Source organism: Stylophora pistillata, chromosome 10, assembly GCF_964205215.1.
Source record: "Stylophora pistillata chromosome 10, jaStyPist1.2, whole genome shotgun sequence".
NCBI lineage: Eukaryota > Metazoa > Cnidaria > Anthozoa > Scleractinia > Pocilloporidae > Stylophora > Stylophora pistillata.
The window spans coordinates 3,435,947-3,456,933 of NC_142528.1; the positions used below are offsets into that span (position 1 = coordinate 3,435,947).

At 38.5% G+C, this 20,987-nt stretch overlaps 2 protein-coding genes across 2 annotated transcripts in view; both read right to left on the reverse strand.

Annotated features, from left to right (window-relative positions):
* The window catches only part of LOC148721430 (melanocyte-stimulating hormone receptor-like), a 28,991-nt gene extending 18,861 nt beyond the window's left edge, over positions 1-10,130 (reverse strand). The window contains exons 1-2 of the mRNA XM_088734984.1: positions 9,936-10,130; positions 6,370-7,872 (exon numbers count right to left, since the gene is read on the reverse strand). Of these exons, the coding sequence (XP_088591110.1) occupies positions 6,930-7,871 (942 nt within the window). The 5' untranslated portion in view covers position 7,872; positions 9,936-10,130 and the 3' untranslated portion in view covers positions 6,370-6,929. The remainder of the gene's footprint in view (positions 1-6,369; positions 7,873-9,935) is intronic.
* The window catches only part of LOC111324731 (alpha-L-fucosidase), a 78,084-nt gene that overhangs the window by 46,612 nt on the left and 10,485 nt on the right, over positions 1-20,987 (reverse strand). The window lies entirely within an intron of this gene.

Below are 20,987 nucleotides of genomic sequence, written 5' to 3' on the forward strand. Positions count from 1 at the left end.
CTGTTGAGTTATGCTAATTTACATAGGTCACTTGATCTTACGCATGAAAGCGAGACTGAAACAATTTACTATAAATTTGTCCAAAAAAATCCTTATCATGCCAAACTTGCTCACCTTAGTCAGTTAGACATCTTGCATCGATTGATGCCACTTTGTAGTGTCACGTGGCCCCATACATGGAAATGAGGCTGGATTGCAAAACACGCCAAAGGTGAACACATCATCCAGGACAATAACGTTGACTCATTGTAATGCATATTAATGCTGTATGTATAGCATTTGAATGAAAAAAATAAAAGCTAAAAAGGTGTAATGATAATGTATTTCGTGTGGCTTATATAACTTTATTATGAGCGATTACTACAATCCTATTTCGCACAAATTCCAGTGGAGAGTTCATCACAGGAAACTGTGTGGTGAACAAGAACAAGAAGGTTCCCTTCTGTGCTGTTGGTGGTGATACTGCGTTGGAACACCTCAATCGATCTATGAAAGTTTCTGGTGGGCTTGTAGGAATCACTTTGAATGAGAGCGCACGAGCCAAGTTTTTCCTCATTGCCCCAGAACTAGCCCGACTCACAGCAGAAGCCAGGGCAATGGCGGGTCTCGTTCCGGAACGTGCACACCATCAAGAACTAAACTCAGCTGTTTTGACGCATGAAGATAACAGCATAAATAAGTTGACCGAGACAATCAAGACCTTCACCAATCCCTTTTCATCAGACCTTAGCACCAACACCGATCTGTACAAGTTGGTCACAAACGGTTGTGATGAATGAGAAAACGAAGAAAGATCTTGTTAATAAGAGTGAAGAAGGGAGAAAGCTATTCAGTTCTTTTGTACAAGATAGGATCAAGACAGGAAAGATCAACCTCACTTCAACCATTCTCACTGAAATCAGCAACACCAGTAAAACGACAAGGTGGCCATGCTCCCATTTATTATCGCATCACTGATTCTACCCAAATCGCCAAGGTGCCGATGAAGAAGCTTCTTGCCCATTCAAAGACCAAGGGCGAACTTACTATGTTTCTCGCAAAGACTGTGAAGGATAATGCTAATGGGAGACAAGTCGTTGTGGCATGGGGAAAGGAATGTGAGGCAACGCACAGAGACGTCAGGCATTTACAAAGTACACAAGAAGAAGCCGACACAAAGATTATTTTATATGCTCTGGATGCCTCTGCTCAAGGTGCTACGCAACTCTCTATATATTCTCCTGACACTGATGTTCTTGTTTTGGCTCTCCGACGGTATCCAGATTTGTGCTCGAACTCTTGCTTTTTTACTGGGACCGGCAGTAGTCGTAGAGTTATCAACTTGAAGTCAATCGCAGACGCCCTTGGGCCCACTAAGACGGCTGCGCTGCCAGCATCTCATGCGTTGACCGGAGCAGATGTTACTGGGAGTTTCTCTGGAAAGGGAATAGCCACTTGTTGGAATGAGTTTGATAATGGCAGTACTCCTATCTTGCAAGCTCTTGCTAACCTCGGTTGTGGGGAACAGCTAAATGACGGCACAAGAAGTGGAGTGGAACAGCTGGTTTGTCGGATGTACCAAACAAAGACAGACATCAAAACTGTCAAAGCCCTCAGATGGTCCCTCTTTAAGAAAAATCAAGCTGAGTCTGAGAGGTTGCCGCCCACACAAGCTGCTCTCCATCAAGCCATACTGAGAGCGCACTACCAGCTTCTTGTTTGGAACAACGATCAAGTAGCAAACGCAGTGTTGCCCTCACCAGAAGGCTATGGATGGCAAGATGAAGATGGAAAGTGGGTACCAGTCATGAAAAATCTTCCACCAGCTCCAGAGGCAATTATACAGCTTGTCCGATGGAAGTGCGCCAAGTCCCGTTGCTCTAACAACCGTTGTCAGTGTCATAAAGCCGGACTTGTCTGTACTGATCTCTGTCTGTGCTCTGAAGATTGCCAGAACGAGTATGCTGAGAGTGATGATGAGTATGATGAGGACGAAGTCGAACAAGAAATTCCATAGGAATGGACAACTGAACAATGTATATAGATATTCAGTAAGACTTTCATGACTGTATATATAAACTAGCAGTAGTCGCTATTTTCATTTTCTGCCCTTGTTCCAATATACATGTGAAAATGAATACATGGAACCAGTATCATAAGTTGGCAAAATTATTGATTATGTGTACAAAATAGATTCTCAAGTGGAGCCTCCGCAATATTTTCTTTATCCGTCTCGTCCCTGTGCTATGGGCCATAGGACAATGATTAGTTGAAGTTTTTATATCTAAACTCGGATAACCAGATATGTACCTGCCTAGTAGTTTTTAATACATTTGGCAAGACAAATGCCATCCTACACCTTGCTACCAGATATGTCCAGCCTCGTTTGCATGTATGGGATCACGTGACACTACAAAGTAGCACCAATCGATGCAAGATGTCTAACTGACTAAGGTGAGCAAGTTTGGCATGATAAGGATTTTTTTGAACAAATGTTTGGAAAATTATGTGTTCCAGCCTCGGTTTCATGCGTAAGATCACGTGACTATGTAAATTAGCATAAATCAACAGGTAGGATCATGCCCAATTTCGTCCGTTATCAACAAAATTATGAAGAACTATGTGTTTTAGCCTCGTTTTCATGCTGGATTTCATGGGTCAGAACTTAACCCCCCCCCTTAAAAGCGGTCTGAGCAAGTTGCAAAGCTGGCACCAAAACTTTTCATGTTTAGTAGGTCCTAATGAACACTTTTACACTAGGTGCTTGCTTTCAGCACGAACTTCACACGGGACCACATTTGCTCCCAGACTATCATGTCTTCGCGTCAATACTCCACTAAGTTTTACAAACTACGCAACCTTCTATAAACTAAAGTATGTGTGTAAATCCTGTTTTTTCCAACCTGAAAAAGATTTGTTTCATTGTCAGTTTTGCCTGCTTAGCTGTAAAGTTGATGCCAATCAAGAAATTAATGATTTATAATCTTCTGCACCAGTAATGTTGTTGTAGTCGAATAATTTTGTTTGGAATAAGGCATAAACTTGCGTCCGTGAACTAGTTTCTTTTCAAAGGGAGGGTGGCTAAAATCGCTATACATAATCACTGAATATATACAAAAGACTGCAGGGTCGCCGGGTACTTTGCTAAATTTTCCAAAACGCACCCTGTAAGGAGGCAACAAATGTATATGAATTCTGAGCGAAGTATAAAATTATACTTAAGTCACTAAGACATTCTTAACCTTTCCAAACTCAATTTAGTAGGCTTAAAAGTCAATGTTACATAGTATGAAGCAAAATCTAAAAAACTTAGGAATTCAAATGTCGTAGACCCATGAGTGGAAGGCCGAGTCAGTTCTGTAAAATTTTTCTATCTTGCTCATCCGTAATTCTGACATGAAAATATCTGTCGCAGTATGCTAATGATAGAATGCCGAATGTCTTTCATTCTCCAGCAGTGAATAATTGGATTTAATGACGAATTTACAAACATTAGTGTCTGAGAGAAAAAAATAAAGATGATATGATGCTGTGCTGCTGAAGCGATGTAGCCCAAAATTTAACCGGACAACAAGACTAGAATATATCGGCATGTAACAAACTATGAATACAAAATATAAATAGAATACGCTGACTGCAGATTTTCTCAGCTTCCTAGCATCCTCCATTCACCATTCGGTGCTGCTTGTTGAACTCAGTTCAACAAGCTGTAAGGCTTGAATTTGGTTTTTATGGCCTTTTGCTGCAAAATACAATCTGCAACTTATAATTGTTATGCAAATAAAAAACAAATACTCCAAATTACGAGGACTACAACTTTAACGTGAATCCAATTCTAGGAAACTACTGAAAATAAAAATGTCTAACAACCACGGTAAAATCACCGCACCAGCGACACACCTGTACTTCACAAGCTCCTAATATCTGAGATGAGGTTGAACAACCAAGAATCTGTCCACGCTCAGGGCCATGACACCGAGGAACGATATGTTAGAAAGTGCATGCAAATTTCCATCTAACAACTTGAGAGTAAATAGGCCATAGTACCTTGAAATCTTCAATGCAATAAATAATGGCTGGGCATTTAAACCAAAAGCAAGATCAGAGACAGCAAGACTCAGTAGTAATATTTATTAAAAGCTTCGGTAACGATGACAAAGTCTTTCTCGTGAGGTGACTTGTTAAGTTGTTCAAAACGATGGCTATCGGGACTGATAATGCGTTCAAGACAAGATTAACGATGCTCGCACTCGTCAAGTTGACTGTTCTTTCTTGCATTTCTATTCTGTACTATGTCAAACACTCTTCTGTGTTGGTGGCGAAGAGCGCTTAGTGATGAACCGCGACCACCCGACGGGGAGCTACGGATAACAACCTTTGTTGACGAAAGGCCGGTGATCAAAATTCTGTATCAGTAAGATCCGCACTAGTCCTAGTTATCTCAAAATGTTTTAATTAAAATTCGAAAAAAGCATTCGCGTCCTTTTTCTCGAATTAAAAAAAATTCTGAAATTTAAGTAAAAGAGTTTTGAATTTCCTATATTTCATGAAACGAGCCTCTACTTTACATATTGGGATTGTCTAATATGCCAATGCATAGTGGGGGCAGCGAGACTCACAACTCAGGTTTCAAAACGGGTTTCTAGAATCAAATTAAGATTATCTATTTAAACAGTGAACTGAGGGGATGACAGTCTGGAAAATTTGTTCCAATGAAGTGTGTCAGATCATCATACGTCACTGAGAAAAATGAAAGGGTTATTTTTTTCATTTTGTTTTTGTGAAAAATTGAAATGAGACCGTAACCTTACTGTAGTCCCAAGTTTCTAAGTACCAACTGATTTCCCTTCAAGAAAAAATATCTTTGTTTCAACGCAAAGATCTGAAGCATTAATACTTCCTCTGCCTAGTGGAAATGACGCAAAAGAACTTGATTACATACTTTAATCATTTCCGTCAAGAAAAACAAAAACAAAAAGTCATGTGGAGAATTGTCAGCGTAGCGTAACTGTTCTGGACATTTTTGAAAACACGACGGCTACAGGAAAAAGAATGAAACCAGTTCTAAAACGCTTGGGTATACCAATTAACTTGGGTATACCAATTAACTGATAAGCCGCTATTGAAAGAACTTCCGTAACTATCGCGTAGGAAGTTTACTCTGAACTACCATTCACTTTAATTAATGGCAACGCACTCACGATTAAAGTGTGCCTCAGAGTTTGGTCTAGCTTGACCAATAGGAACACAGTACAACTTTAAGAAGAACGACTTTCGGCTACAGGTGTGCGGAAAAACCTGCGAGGCACTGAAAACTTAAGCGATATTGATTATTCAGAATTCATCGGTGGTTCTCCGAAAGGCTAAGCCCCATTTACTCCACTTTGATAATAACTTCAGACTCAGATTGTCATCATGAAAAACGGTTTATTTAAAGGAATATTTGGATTGAGGCGCGTTGAGAAAAAAAACTTTACACCATATACGCTTTGCATGAAGTATGTCAGTGTCAGTTAAAGAAAAGTAATCACCTATGAGGCTTCAAATATGCTATCTTCATTTTCTACTGAACGTGCAAAGGTTTTATCAAACACTCAGATCCGAACACAACGAAGATTGTCACATAAACCCACTTTCAATGTTTTTTTTTTAATGGCGTATTGAGCATCAGTAACCCACAAATCTAGCTGACAAAATCCGATCAAAACCAGAAGGGTATAGATAAGATTCTTATTGGAGCACTTATTAAAATTAGGATTTTTATGTATTTATGTGTCTTATGATAGAACGAAATAATTTGGATATATCAACAAAGTTGAAGTGGTAAATTGGCCACCGTAACGATTACAAAAGCTGACGTTTGGAGCGTTAGCCCTTCGTCGGAGCGAATAGAGGCATTTAAAAGTGCCTGGTTGGTCATTAGTGTGAAAAGAACTTTTGACCAAAAAATTGCCTATGTTTTTCTCGCGTTTGAATGAAATGAGCGGAGGCTGCGAAAAGATAGTGCTTGTGTCTGGATCGTTTTGAAGTAATTTAAAGTTCTTAAGAATGATGGATTTAACTGAGTGGTTGTGAGGGTGAAACGCGAGAGTGAATGGAATGCGGTCGGAATCTTCCTTATGCGACGTTTGTAGTGCTGAATGTCGATCAATAAGTTGGGCGCGGCGGTGACCCGCTTGAACGACAGAAACAGGGTAACCACGTTTATCGAAAAACTGGCACATTCACTCTGATTTGTGGTGGAAATATCGGGACCTAAACGATCCATTAAGATCACCGATCACGTTACATGCACCTCTGCCAATGTAATCTATTGCATAACTTGCACTTATTGCAAAAAGATATACATCGGTGAAACAGACAGAAGACTAGGTGACCGATTCCGAGAACACCTTCGAGACGTGGAAAGGAATGACAAGGACACATCGAAACCAGTCGCTAGACATTTTAATTTACCTAATCATCTAAGTAACATATGGCAATCTGCGGTCTTTCCTTACACTTAGGTAGCACGGAAAGCCGTAAAAACCTTGAACAAAAGCTCATCTTTCAAACCGGCAGTCTAAATCCCACAGGGATCAACGAACGCTTTTCATTCCACTAATTTATTCTTGTTTTTCTCGTTGCCATGTTCCCACCAATAACGTAGCTCCATTCTCTGCCTTTAAAAGCACACACAACCCACAATTCCTCTATTCGCTCCGACGAAGGGCTAACGCTCGAAACGTCAGCTTTTGTAATCGTTATGGTGGCCAATTTACCACTTCAACTTTGTTGATATATCCAAATTATTTCGTTACTCCCACCGACGTAGCCCCAAACAGTTTCTTTCGAAACTATCAGCCTTTATGACAGAACGCATTATTTTTCATAACGATATTTGTTATAAGTGCGGTACACAGTACTAAAAATGTACTAATTACTAAGTCAAGATTTAAGGTCACAACGCCTCAACTTTCCTGTAAATTTCTCGTAGTGTGGATGCCATGTGCTGTTCTTGTTCTTTCTTGCGAAGATCTTGTTGGCACTGATTCTGATGCCGACTTGCATGGGAATATGTTCCGTAGTACGTCCATCATGGTTTGACGAATTGGTCTTATCCTCCAACAGTAAATAACAGGATTTAATGAAGAGTTGAAAAACATAACGGTCCGTGAGTAGTGAAGGAAACTGTCTGCACTTCCATGTATTGCAATGAAAATTATACAACAATACATTGGCAAATAACAAACTAAAACTACAAGATACACATACAGTGTACTTACTGCAGATTTTCTCGGCTTTGTAGCACTCTCTACCTGGCTATGCTGTGCTACTTGCTGTACATGTAAGCTTGCCTGGATTTGGTTTCTGTGGCGTTTGATAGCTTGATATAGTCTAAAATTAACAACTGTCATGCAAACGAAACAAAGACTCCAAATTATTGCGACGAAGGAGAAGGCTGTATACGCCTTCCTCCAAATCCAAACTAGCGAAATACCCACACTTGATATCCATGTCACGATCACTGCACCAACAACGCGTTTGTTAGTCACAAGCTCCTGATATCTGAGATGAAGATGAACAGCAAGGAACCTGTCTATACTCAAAGCCATGACGCTGAGAAGTGAAGCGGTGCATAGAGCACATACGATGACCAGTAGCAGGGTGGATGCCAAGGAATTCTCCGAGGTGTTTTGCTTGGACAAAATGACAATTAGCAGGATGTACAATGGCTGAGCTAACAAACCAGCGATAAGATCAGAAACTGCAAGACTCAGGAGAAGTGTTTTGAAAGGTCCTGGTAAAGAAGAAGTTTTCCTCATCGCGTAGATTGTACAAGTGTTGAACACAGTGGTGGTGAAAGATGTTATGGCGTTCAAGACGAGATTAACGATGTACCAGACTTCCATTCTGTGGTCAAAAAGAAAACTACTGTGAGAATCGCCACAGAGAAGTTTAGAGTTAACTGACTTCCAGCTTTCTGACTGGAGATCGTCATCCCATTGATCCTGTAGTTTTCGCTCCCTTATAGCCAACGATATCACATATCACATAAAACGACCACCTGTTACTTTCTGTTCTCATAAAATTTACGTAAAAACAGGTGAAATATTTGCTTAGCTTTATATTGCCTATACCCGGTAGTATGTGAATGACTGAACTCTCTTCAGTTCAAAGTTAATAAATGGCAAGATGAATGACCTTCTCTCCTTAAATGATTTAACGACTGGTTCATGCTTAGCGTGCGTTTATTGAAGTATAAATTGTTCCGTTTTATTTCGGAATACCTGTCACAATTTGTAATAAAATTAATAAAGCTTGTCGCACTCTGTTTTAAAAAAGCTGCCATACTTTATAACAAAGCTTGTCGCACTTTGTAACAGCTCGGTCTTTCTGTGGAAGTGCAGATAGTGTCCGTTATGGCGTAAGTCCTGTATCACCATCTTCGTCAGTATTATTAATTTTCTTATCGTAGTACTGAACCTCAAGATGCTGAGCTAATTAAGAAAAAAACAAAACAAAACAAAAAAAACAAAAAAAAATAGGGCGTAATAACGTAACCTATGTTCCTACCGGGATTATAACTTTCTATAATATACAACGTGCAGAAGTGGTGGGAAACTAATAAAAATAATTAAAACAGCTCGTGTTCCTTTAAAAACCTAATTTGAAAACGACGTCTTAACATTTGCTAGAAAGACTGGCCACTGGTTACTATCAATTTTGCTAACTATTTACAATCTATTAGCTATCGTTGGATCTACTTGCGCTCCGACCGTCTATACCGAGTTTATTATAAAGTAAGCCAACTTAATTTATTACAAAAGGTAATGGCGTGTTAGAAAAAAATATGACAGCTTTTTAATGACAAAGCGAGACTATTTTATTATAATGTGCGACAATTTCATTTCAAAGTGAGATGATTATTACAAAGAGCTACAGAACACGGATGCACACAGGAACTTTAGAGAGCGCCATAGAAGCTTAAAAGTTGCTCGAGGCATAGCCGACAGCGATTATAGCTTCTCTAGCTTCTCGCAGCTGAATAGGACTGGAACGTTGCAGCCAAATTTGACTGCATACGCCACGATATATCCGCGCGGCCGTAGGTATTAAGAGTTTTATACCATTGTAACTGAATAGGAGTGACATTGGACAAACACACGTGCTGTGTTATAATGCATTTTAGGGTATGCACTTTGTAAGAAGCATTACGGATTTTTATTTAAATCTATTTGCATACTGTTGAGCACCAAATAAACGGAATTTGTAATTCAGAATCAGAAGCAGATGTGAGTTTCTTAAGTTAGAAATACATTTATTGAGGTTTTGACAATTTGTTAACCTCGAGGTTCCCTTGCTGGACTCGTGAAATGGCTGAAATTTTGCGCAATGGAGAAAATTTTGAAACTTTTATATTACTTTAATCAGAAAAATTTATTCATCATTGAAATTTTGAGCACGAGTCAGTTCGAGCGGGGACGAGCTCACCTGCCTTTCTTAAAGATGCACAAAGAAACATTAAAAAAAGGCTGGGAGAAGAGCGTGTTTAGCGAATAGCACACCTAGTCTTAAGCTACGAATAGGGCAACACAAATGATATTTGTTAGTTCCTTCTGTTAGCATTCAATTACCGTGCATGACGAAGAAAGGAAGAGCTTATGTCAAGCTTATATCTTTTTCTATTAGCTTCCGCGATGAAATTTACTCCTTTTAAACAGAAAGAACACTAACATGTTTGTGATAATTTGTCTCTTGTCTCACCTTCACACAAGATAAAGTTGGAGCAAGTGAAACTGATCTCAATACTGATCAATTTTCTAAATGTAGGCGCGTAAATACTGAAAACTTTTCAAAATATTAAGAATCGACTTAGTTCTTTCAAGTCACTCCTATTTACCCTGAATTAAGCTCTTATCGAATAAGTTACGAAAAATTGCTTGCAATTTTCGAAAACCATACATGATAAATACCTTTCAGTTCTCAAAAACTTGAGTAAGAGTCATGTTAAACTTCAGAGTTCCGGTTATCACGGTCGTGTCTTCGTCTGAAAAGCATACTACTGTGCTTTAGGTTTATTCGTGATAGCTTACAAAAACAGCTATAAATAGCTATGGTAACAAAATGTGTTATGAGTTATCATGTCGCCGCGATAATTGGCTATTTTACCAAACAGATTGTTTTTCCATATAATGAGGAAAATGTCTGCGATTCGCTGCGTGTAAGAAGATTGATCATGAACTCATGACAAGAACAAACGATTGAAACAATTTTAGACGATGAATATTCTGCGATAAAAATCCATCACTTGATAACGAGGTTACCCTTGAGTTAATCCAATCAACAAAGTTTTTCTTTCCGGTTTTCTTTGGTTACGAGTTGCATGGGAATATGTTCCGCAGTACGTCCATAATGGTTTGACGAATTGGTCTTATCCTTCAACAGTAAATAACAGGAATCAGTAAGGATTAGAGAAGGAAATTGTCTGCACTTTTACGTCTTACAATGAAAATCATGCTACAAATGACGAACTAAAACTACAAGATGTACTTACAGTGTACTGACTGCAGATTTTCTTGGCTTTGTAGCACTTTCTTTGTGGCTATGCTGTTCTACTTGCTGTACCTATAAGTGAGCGTAAAGTTGGTTTCTGTGCCGTTTTATAGCTTGATATAATCTAAAATTAACAATTGTGATGTAAACGAAACAAAGACTCCAAATTATTGCGACAAAGCAGAAAGCTGTTCATGCCTTCCCCCAAGTCCAAACTAGTGAAATACCAACACCTGATATCCACATTAGAGACCTTAAGTAAACCACGACGGCGACGGCAACGAGGACGTGGAAAAACCAAAAACACCAGTTAGCAGAACAATAGCTCCGCACGTGTATTTTAAAACTTAGTACATTTCTTAGCCGTCCTTTGCAAAACAACAACGTGACATCACCAAACTTTGCGTCGTCTTTGAACCGAAACCGTGATGGCAAATTATTTTGATTTCCATTTAGAACTCAACGCTACTTTTATACGTTATGTTGAGGTTGAGTTGTGGCGCCGTATGAGATGGTAAATACATGCAGCCATTTCCGAAATTCTGATTAAAAATAGAAATTCATGTTTTAATCGACGTCTTCCTTGGCGTTGCCGTCTTAACTGTTTAAGGTCCCTAATAAGATCATTGCACCAACAAGGCTCCTGATATCTGAGATGGAGATGAGCAGTCAGGAAACTGTCTAGACTCAAAGCCATGACGCCTAGATGTGAAGCGGTGCACAGAGTACATATCATGACCAGTAGTGGGGTGGATGCCAAGGTATCGCCGTCTGCAGTGTTTTGCTTGGACCGAATGACAATAAGTAGGGATATATAATGGCTGAGCTAACAAACCAGCGATAAGGTCAGAAACTGCTTGCGAAACACTATTTGCAGAAAGTATATGCAAAAAAGCCGAGATTAAATTTTTTCATTTCATGGGCTTGAAATCTTTAAGAAAACATTAAAATCCAGCTGAAATGCGATGCGTTTTGCAAAATTTGGCCAAAAAGTGAAAAGTGTGAGCTCTTGTAGAGCTCAACTCAGGCTTAAAAACAAGTCGGGTGCGAGTGATCAGTGAACCAGTCTGTCAGCCAGTCATACGCCAGTCAGTAAGCAATAAGTCCTTCAGTGAACCAGTCAGTTAGCCAGATAGTCAACCAGTCACTCAGCTGGTCATGTACCATTGAGTCAGTGAGTCAGTTAGTCAGTGACTCAGTGAGTCAGTGAGTCAGTTAGTCAGTGAGTCAGTGACTCAGTGAGTCAGTCAGTCAGTCAGCCAGTCAGTTCCCCAGTCAGTTAGCCAATCAGTCACCACTCGGTCAGTAAATCAGTTAGCCAATCAGATAGCCTTGAGGTGCCGGTGAGACACTCAACCAATTAGTCAGACAGTCAGTCGCCATTAACTCAATCAGTCAGTCAGCCAGTCAGTCAACAAGTCAGTCAGCCAGTCAAGTACCAGTGAATCAGCCAGCCAGTATAAGACAACCGTTTAAGTGGCCAGTCGCCAGTCGCTAGCCAGTCAGGCACCAGTCTATTAACCAGTCAGTCAACAGTCCGTCAGCAAGGCAGTCAACCAGTCAGTCAAGGACTTTGAAAGGAGTCGGTAAGGATGAAGTTGTCCTTATCGCGTGAAATCTTGGACTTGATGGCGGTGAAGGATTTCAAGGCGTTCAAGACGAGATTAACGATGTACGAGACTTCCATTCTGTGGTCGTAAAGAAAACTGCTGTGAGCGTTGCCACAGAGATGTTTACAGTACTGTCTCCAGCACCGTTCTCGGGCTGATGAACATGGTCCGCTTTAATGATGAACAGCTGCTCACAGAAATTATTCTTAAGAATTGGTTTTGTTTGCTTGATACTAAAATTACCGCACCCTTTTATCTGCTGATACCACGTCAAGTCTATGCCTTTTTCTATCCTCACAAAATCAAGATCAACAGGAGAAGTTTCTGTAGTTTTTCCATCGCTAATATCTTATAATATTTCAATGACTGTTTTTCCTCTTTCTTTTTGAATGAAGTTTGTCAAATTCAGTTTGTACTTCAGAGTAGGAATCAAATAGTGGACTGAAATTTTCGAAAGTTAGGATTACATTTAAATGTCTTTTGTATGTTATTTTCACGAGTTTGTGGGAAAACTTAATCATGAGAAAAAGAGAATAATTCTGAACTGTTTTATTTTCCCTAAAATCATATTATTCATCGCAGCCGATTGTGAGTACTAGTAAATTCAATCAAGGGCGGGTTCACCTGCCCTACTTAAAATTAGCTTTTTCCAATGAATAAACAATCGCCGCCCGAAACCCATTAAGAAAGCTTTAGGAAAGAGTGTACTGAGAGAAGAAGTGCACTTTGGCTTAAGTCAACTACTATACGTTTATTGCATTCTGTTTGTATATCTGTATCAGTGGCCAAAGACGAGGAAGAAAACTTTCAAACTCATAATTATTATTTCTGCTTTAATTAAGTTTGCTCCATTAAAGACATTTCTCGGAAGAGGAACGTGTTGTGACGTTTTTAACATAATTTATATTTTGGTTCATTGACATCTCTGTCGATTGCAGTATAAAAGTCCTTTTTTTCTTCTCAGTCGAATTGCGAGTGAACTGAGCATATATTTAAGAGAATACTCATAATTATTATTTCTGCTTTAATTAAGTTTGCTCCATTAAGACATTTCTCGGAAGAGGAGCCTGTTGTGACGTTTTTAAGATAATTTATGTTTTGGTTCATTGACATCTCTGTCGCTTGCAGTATAAAAGTCCTTTTTTCTTCTCAGTCCAATTGCGAGTAAACTGAGTATATATTTAAGAGAATACATTTTTATGTTTTCGTAGTGATAGCAAGAAAGTATATTATCTGGATGAAATTAATCATTTTCCTTTTCAGGGCAACTTTCGATTTAAATGATTTTTATGGTCTTTTTATTTACTCAGGGAGTGAAACTGATTTGAATGCGGAACAAGCTTTTTCTATATTTGGACTTTAGTAGACACTACTGTCTGCCCTATTAAACATTCATGAAGCTGCGGGAAGTTTTCGAAAATATACACCTAATAGATATTTTCTCAAGACGACCTGAACGGATATCATCACCCGCTCAGGATGTTCAGGTGCCTATCATTGTCGCTGACAACAAAACGTCCTTCTAAGCACGCTCATTCGCCTCACTATATTATGAAATGTTACTCCTGGGTTCTAGGGCTCTTCTTAGACTTTCTCAGTCTTTTTTTCTGTTTAATGTGATCGCGGCAGCTTTATTCAGTTAAATTATGGGATTTACTCTGTATATTAACTTTTTATGTGTTTTTTTTTTTTTTTTTAAACTATGTTGGGTGTTCATTTTCGGGTAAAATAGTTGAGTGATCAGTTTTAGTTCGGCTTTTTCTACGATGAAAGAATTTTACAGACTAGACAAGCCCCGCGCTATTTATTCAGAGAAAAAGGATTAATTGGTCTCCGAATGCATTTATGATATACGTATGTGAAGTAGATTATGATGGCTGCACACGTCGAGATCGATTTTTCAGCGGAAATAATCAACCTCACTTTTCTGCCCCTTGGAAACACTTATGGCAGGGACAGTCACACTCAGACGATAGTAATCTGAGCGCACATTCTACTGAAAAACACGAGGGTAGTGCGTGTGTTATACTGCGGGTTTTTTATTCTGCGATTCAGTTTTCCATGAAAGTAAATGACTCATATTTTGAGTAAGGGATAATTTGTTCTTCCATAATATATATGGGCTTTCGATTGAGGCTCTATTCAGCTGTAAGAAAATAAACAAAATACCGTTTTTACTTCAAAATATTTAATAATTTTCTTAGTGATCTTAGAAACAGGCTTGTAAGGATGAAAGCGTACTCTTTGCATTTCCCTAACTCAGTATATATCGCGCTCTACTTTTATGTATCGAGCACTGTAAAACGGAAAAATCGAAATGCAGACTTCTTAATAATATTTTTGTGTGGGAAGAGGGTTGTTTGGTATAATAAGCGGTGGGCTGTGTGGGCGGAGAGTTGGCTTGAATGTCAATAAACTGCGGGTATGTTTGGTCAATTTAAACCGAAATATTTTGTAAGGATGGGTGCCATTCACAAAACCTAAAAACAAACGAAACAAAGGGGTGCATTACTCATAACTGAAGAAATTTGATCCAACTATGATCACTAAGTCCTCTGGGGTAATTAAAACCGAATAACATTTTCAAGGCCCGTCTAAACGCACGCAACATTTCAACGCAACATTGTTGGATCGTGCGATAAAAAATGTTGTGAAGAACCTGGCCAAACGAGAGAAATATTTTGCAACATCCAAAAATGTGGCACCAAAAATTTGACCGCTTCAAACAACACCAACCAACAATTTAATGGGCTGGCCAAAGGTGTGGAACACGTTGCGCGCAACAACGTTGCAAGATCTTGCGTTAAATTTTGATAGCGTTTGGCCGAGCCTAAGTTTCATGATGATTCTGATTTTTACATAATCGATGCCAAATAAAGACTTTTCTAAATACAAATGTTCTAGGCATTATCCGGTTAGTGGGTTTCCTCTTATTTGTTTATGTCCAATAACTGCTGCGAGAACTACGAGACGTGTGTGTATCTAATCTCATTTGGATTCGTTTAAGAAGGAAGGGTCAGATAATATATTCTGGATCTTTATTTGTTTAATGATTTGTGAACCCGAAGTGTAAAACAACCTTTAAAAAAGCGTAAATTGAAAATATAAAAGCTTCCACTGGAGGAAAAGCGACAGAATTGAAAAAAAAAAAACACTTTCCCTGAATTCATTTCGTCAGGGAGTTGTCGGCGTCTACTGTGGAAGCAACTAAAAGGTCAATTCAAAGTTTAATTATATGGTTTTTGGCTGAGCGACAACGCTGTATCAGTCAAAAGTTCTTTGTCTTTCCATCGATGCAAAATTACTGAGCCATGAGGTGGTTTTTGCTTGTTTTTTTTTTTTATGTGATAGCTCTCTAATATATTGTAGAACTAGAAAACGTAGATAGCTGAAGCTCTTTATTCTAATTCCAATTATCACCATGCTTAACATTTGTATTCAAATTACGTAGAAATTTCCTTTTTAAGATATGTACGATAGCAACCGTCACGCTTTGATGTGTTCCTTTTCATGTTGCATCTAAATTAGGCTATCATAAATACAAAGCACTTCTTTTCTGTGCCAATGTCGTTAGCAGAGGAGCAACAGCAAAAATTGCACCAATATTCTCGTTTAGACAGGCTCCCTACGGTGATTTTTTCCTTATTACTAGAGATCAATTTTGAATATTACAAGTAAACCATTTTATTACTACTTTATGCAGGCTGTTAGTTCAAAAAGCTTATCAAGTTGTGTTATTGTATCCACTCACATAATAACTGTCAGGTGCAATAGCCATAGGAGTTCGACTTGTTATTTTTCTGTGTCGCTCACTTTCCGCACAGGTGTATATTTTTGAGAGTGTTAATGATGGTGTGTCGAATGTGCCTCATACTCCAACAGTAAATAATGGGGTTTAGCGATGAATTCATACACACAAGAGTCCAACTGTAAAGCCTAAAAGTTTTCAAAGCAACGCTACGCTCGTTAGTGGCAGTAGTAGCAATACTAGTGCAGTATTCAGGCAAATTACAGACCAAGTACACAAGATACACGTAAAATGTAGTAATAGCAATTTTCCTCATCCTTGCGGTTTGTTCCATGTCACCGTCATCCTGCTCGGCTCGCCGCACTTGCAAGGACTGAATTTCCCTCGTGTGGCGCCGTACAGCAAAATAAATCCTGCAGTAAACTAATCCTGTGCACATAAAACAGAACCCAAGGACAACAGGAAGGAAAATCACAAGGGAGGGGGGTATCCAAAAATGTCCAGATACTCCAAGAAATACACTGAACATCCAGATTGATATCGCAGCCAAAACAGAGTGTCTGTGGGTGATAAGCTCCTGATATCTGAGATGAAGATGTACAGCCAGGAATCTGTCCATGCTGAGGGCGAAAACAGTGAGAATTGAAACTATGGAGAGGGTATCCGCGATGGCAAGCATGGCTTTATTTGTTGATTCGTCAACAGGATCGGCGCTTTTCAACCCTCTAACTAAAAGCACAACGTAATAAGGTTGTACAAATATACCAACACCAAGATCTGAGATAGCAAGACTCAGTAGAAATGTTCTTAACGGCCCCGGTAGCGACGAGGTTTTTCTCATTGCGTAAATTGTTATGATGTTCAATGTGATGGCGGTGTAGGATAACAATGCGTTGAGCACACAATTGGCGACCATTGATGAACGATCGGGACCCTCAGCGCTTGTCATTGTTTAGGACGCAGGTGAAGACCAAACGCGTGGATAGTCGAACAGAAGACTAACAGTGGACAAAATGGTAACTTCTCGAGAACGAAAGCAGCTTTAAATTATCTATGACTTCCCGGCGATCTTGACTGATGAATTTTGATATTAATTGCCATCTACCAAACCATTTGGGGGCCTACCTCCCATGATCCTGCAAATATAAATTTGGGAAAACCTTTTTCTCGTAATATGCCCTCCAAGTACGATGTTTATAAAGCAAGGGAGAAGGCCAGTTGATGAAGACTTTGAGATTTTTTATTTCTCGCTTGTTTTTGTTTTATATGAACAGCGGAAAATGAAATGAAAATCGAATTGCCTTTTGAATTTACATAATGACAACAAGGTCAGTTTGAATTCTCTTACGCGGAAGTATTTCGTAAGGTTGAATTTCCATTGAAAACCCATTCTGTTTATAAACAATGATAATCGATCACTATACGCGATAAATTTGCTGAAACCGGCAGTTTCAAAAGCGAGATTCACTGACTTTGATGGTCAGATGGTCTATGCAAATTTGTTATGCCCCGATAATCGATAGTTTTACGCGATAAATTTACTGAAAATCGATGACAGTTTCAAAAGCGGATTCATTGACTCTGATGGTCAGATGGTCTACAAATTTGATATGCCACGTTTATTCCAAGTTAGAACAAAAGTCAAAATCAATTAGACAATAAGGGTACCTTTGTCCTGATCCCTAAACTGATCACATGGAGGCTTTTTCAAGTGCAACTATGTTCCATTTTAGATGTAGAAATTTTCAGAAGAGTTTATAATAGTTTGACGTGCATGAACAATATTTCCGCGTAAGATCACTGAAACTTAAAGATGTTCTGACAGATGGTTTAAATGTTTTGAGTTGTAAAGTCATATATAACTCAGTTTTGATTGATCTCCACAGTGAAATGTATTATGATTTTTAGGTAGTTTGGTCTGGTGGTCCGGCTCCAGGGTTGAGGAAGTTTATACAAAGTCTTTCAAGGAGTATGCAAGACTATGTCATGTTAAACGTCACTCTTTTGTATTAAAAAAAACAGTATATCGTTGTGATCTCGCTCACTTGTAACTTTGGAGCTTCTGAATTGTTTTCCTCTTCACACGACCCAACAAGTATCTTCAAATATGGAAAATTCTGGCAAAATAATTAATTTTAGAAGCAACCTTTCAACGTCCTTAAGGTATCGCACTACTTTTATTTTGAATTTACTCGAGCTCAAATTAATTGACCATCTTCGCAGATAAAAATATCTGAAACAATTAGCTTTCTTTCAGTGACTGAGCAAGTGTAATTTATCGCATCCTGCTGTTTCTAATTGACCTGTAAAGTGGGCGGAGTTTTCTAATCTTGCCCGCGTTAGAGTGTTGCTAGCACATCCAAGCTTAAAAAAATATCAATCTTCGCAAATTCACCAGTATTGAGAAGACTATATGCAATAAAACGCGACCAATATCATTTATTTGTTTTGTTGGAGATGAACGAATGCAAACAATCATAAGTTTCAGTGGACTTAAATGAGGGTGCAAAAGATTAACATCTTGTTCAGAAATTGATAAACAATCAGTCGTGTGTTCATTTGGCATGTCGGAAGATCAAAGGAGACCTAAACGGAGGCATTAGCATAATAACCTCAGAATTGGTAAATTTTGTCTTGAAACAGAGTGTATTGAGTTTCACGCCTTGTACCATACCCAAATTCTGCCAAAACTACTTTGTTTCATTAAAACCCTCCAAGGTTTGAGAGTGTCCGGGTTTTAACTGCGTATTGTTCTTGTTAAAGACAGAATGGCCCCTAAGTGTAATAGCCTGTCGACTGAATTCATATTAAAAAATCGATAACATTCACCGTGAATGTGTGCTTAAGCCTCGTAGTGTGTTTCTCGTACAGACACGCTACCCAATCTTAGATGATTGTTTTTTTTTCTTCCTTTTTCTTGCGTTGTTTTGAGAGTTTCTGGGTTTTAACTGCGTATTGTTCTTTTTAAAGACAGAATGGCCCTTAAGTGTAATAGCCTGTCGACTGAATTCATATTAAAAAATCGATAACGTTCACCGTGAATGTGTGCTTAAGCCTCGTAGTGTGTTTCTCGTACAGACATGCTACCCACTCTTAGATGATTGTTTTTTTTTTCTTCCTTTTTCTTGTGTTGTTATCGCGTACCTTTTTAATGCATATTAAAAATGTAAGGTTTACCTACGAGTATCAGCCCCTGATCAGTTCGTCAGCATAATAATTATCAACTATGATGATTCTCTGATCGATCCGCTTGAGCAGTTGTATTTAAATGAGAACGTGACTCTTCCCTGTATTTTGTCCGATCAGTGGGTTGACAAAATTCTGAAGGTTATTCTACAAGAGGAAGGTCAATTAGGCGCCGTACCACATAGCCGTTGACTATTTTCAGTAGGTAATACGGAAATGCCTTGGTTAGTTAAGAAATAGCACAAGATCATGATGATAATCACAAAGATTTACAATTCATTGGCCCTCCAACTAAAAAAATTATATAATAAATACAAGATACAAATGCAAAAAACCATGTATAGAATGATATAAACCACTAAAGATATGGTCGATGCTCTTTAAGACAACTGATTTCAAGTCTACAAAGAATTAAGCTCAATGAATGTATTAAAACTAACCAAAGGTCATTGCAAGTTGACAAAGCTCCGAAACAAGTAGAATTTCCAAGTTGTGGATTGTTCCATTATCTTAGCAAGTAGTGACTTCCTGCCGCCTTTAGTGTAACAATTGAATTTTGGACAAGAACCACTCGTAAGTATACTGCATCAAAAAGAAAGGACATGCCTTTTATTTCTTTACGCATGCTCGTGGCCAATGGGGGAAGTAAAATTATTCTCAACCACAGCCGTTGATTTTAACTGGCCCGTCGAATAATATAATTGAAGTGTAGGCGATTGTGGTTTCCTCCGCACAACATATTCCATCTTTTGGTTAGCACACAAATATGAATGAATTTGCTTATTGCTTTAAGAGCTTTTGATTACATCAGTTGTTGTCGGTAGCAAAAGTACTTGCATGGACGGAATCATTTGATGGATATGCCAGAGATCTGGAAAAATAATCCTTTCGGATCCGGGTTGTAGTGATTGCCGAGTTGCATGATGTGATATTTTATGCCTGAGTTTAGTTTCTATTCATATACGTTATGTTTGTGTAATGCCTTTAAGATTATTACCTCTCAGTTTTCCCAGTGGCCATGGTGGGGAAGTTAAAAGAGTCACTAACAATATAATTACATGATAAATAGTGAAAATTTTTAAATAAGCTTTAGTTAGAACTTTGTGTGACTCTCATTACAACCAATGCAAGGTCAGAAGGGCGATAAGGCACCAAATTCTGGCAAAACTTCTTATCAAGCTCGGTTGCCATAGGATCATTAGTTATACTGTGTAAATACTCACCTTCCAAATTTGGTTCCGAATCTAAGAAATTGTTAAGGCGTTTGAAAACAGAGACTGTTAAGAGGGCCTCACGAGTTTGATCTCAGCGAGTTAAAATCAGTAAATTGGGAATATAAATCCTGCTTTTCAAAATTTCGAGTCGTAAGTTTACGACTTAGATCTGTTAGCAGCATTCAAATTAGAATGTAACTACCTTGGCTAGAAAACGGATGGCAATATTAAAAGTGGATGGCTTCTAGTTTTCTACTAATAATATATGTCACCTTTGACAAAAGGGTTTACCATGTCTATTGACAAGCAATCTGTCAAAATCAACACCCACTCAACTTCCTTGAACTTCATCGAAATTAGTAGATTGTTTATAAAAGCTCATCCTAAAAAGAGTATAAAACAGATATTTCTGGGTCACATAAATTTCCGTTCGATGCAAGCCGCAAAACTACCTTTCAAGGTCCATGAAGTATTATTAAAAATGAATATTGGGTACTTTTGAGGTGTTACCTCTAAAAAAAACAGATCCGGGCTATTTTGTGATTAATTTCATACGTAACTGCTCCAAGACACTCCTCGGCATTTTCAATACAGCTACAATTTTCAATTGGACATATTCTGCAAGCTTTAATTATCAATAATTATTATTTTTTTTTACTTGTTACCGAACAAAGGCTTGAAATCGCCTATCATGACTGAGTCTGTTGACAAATG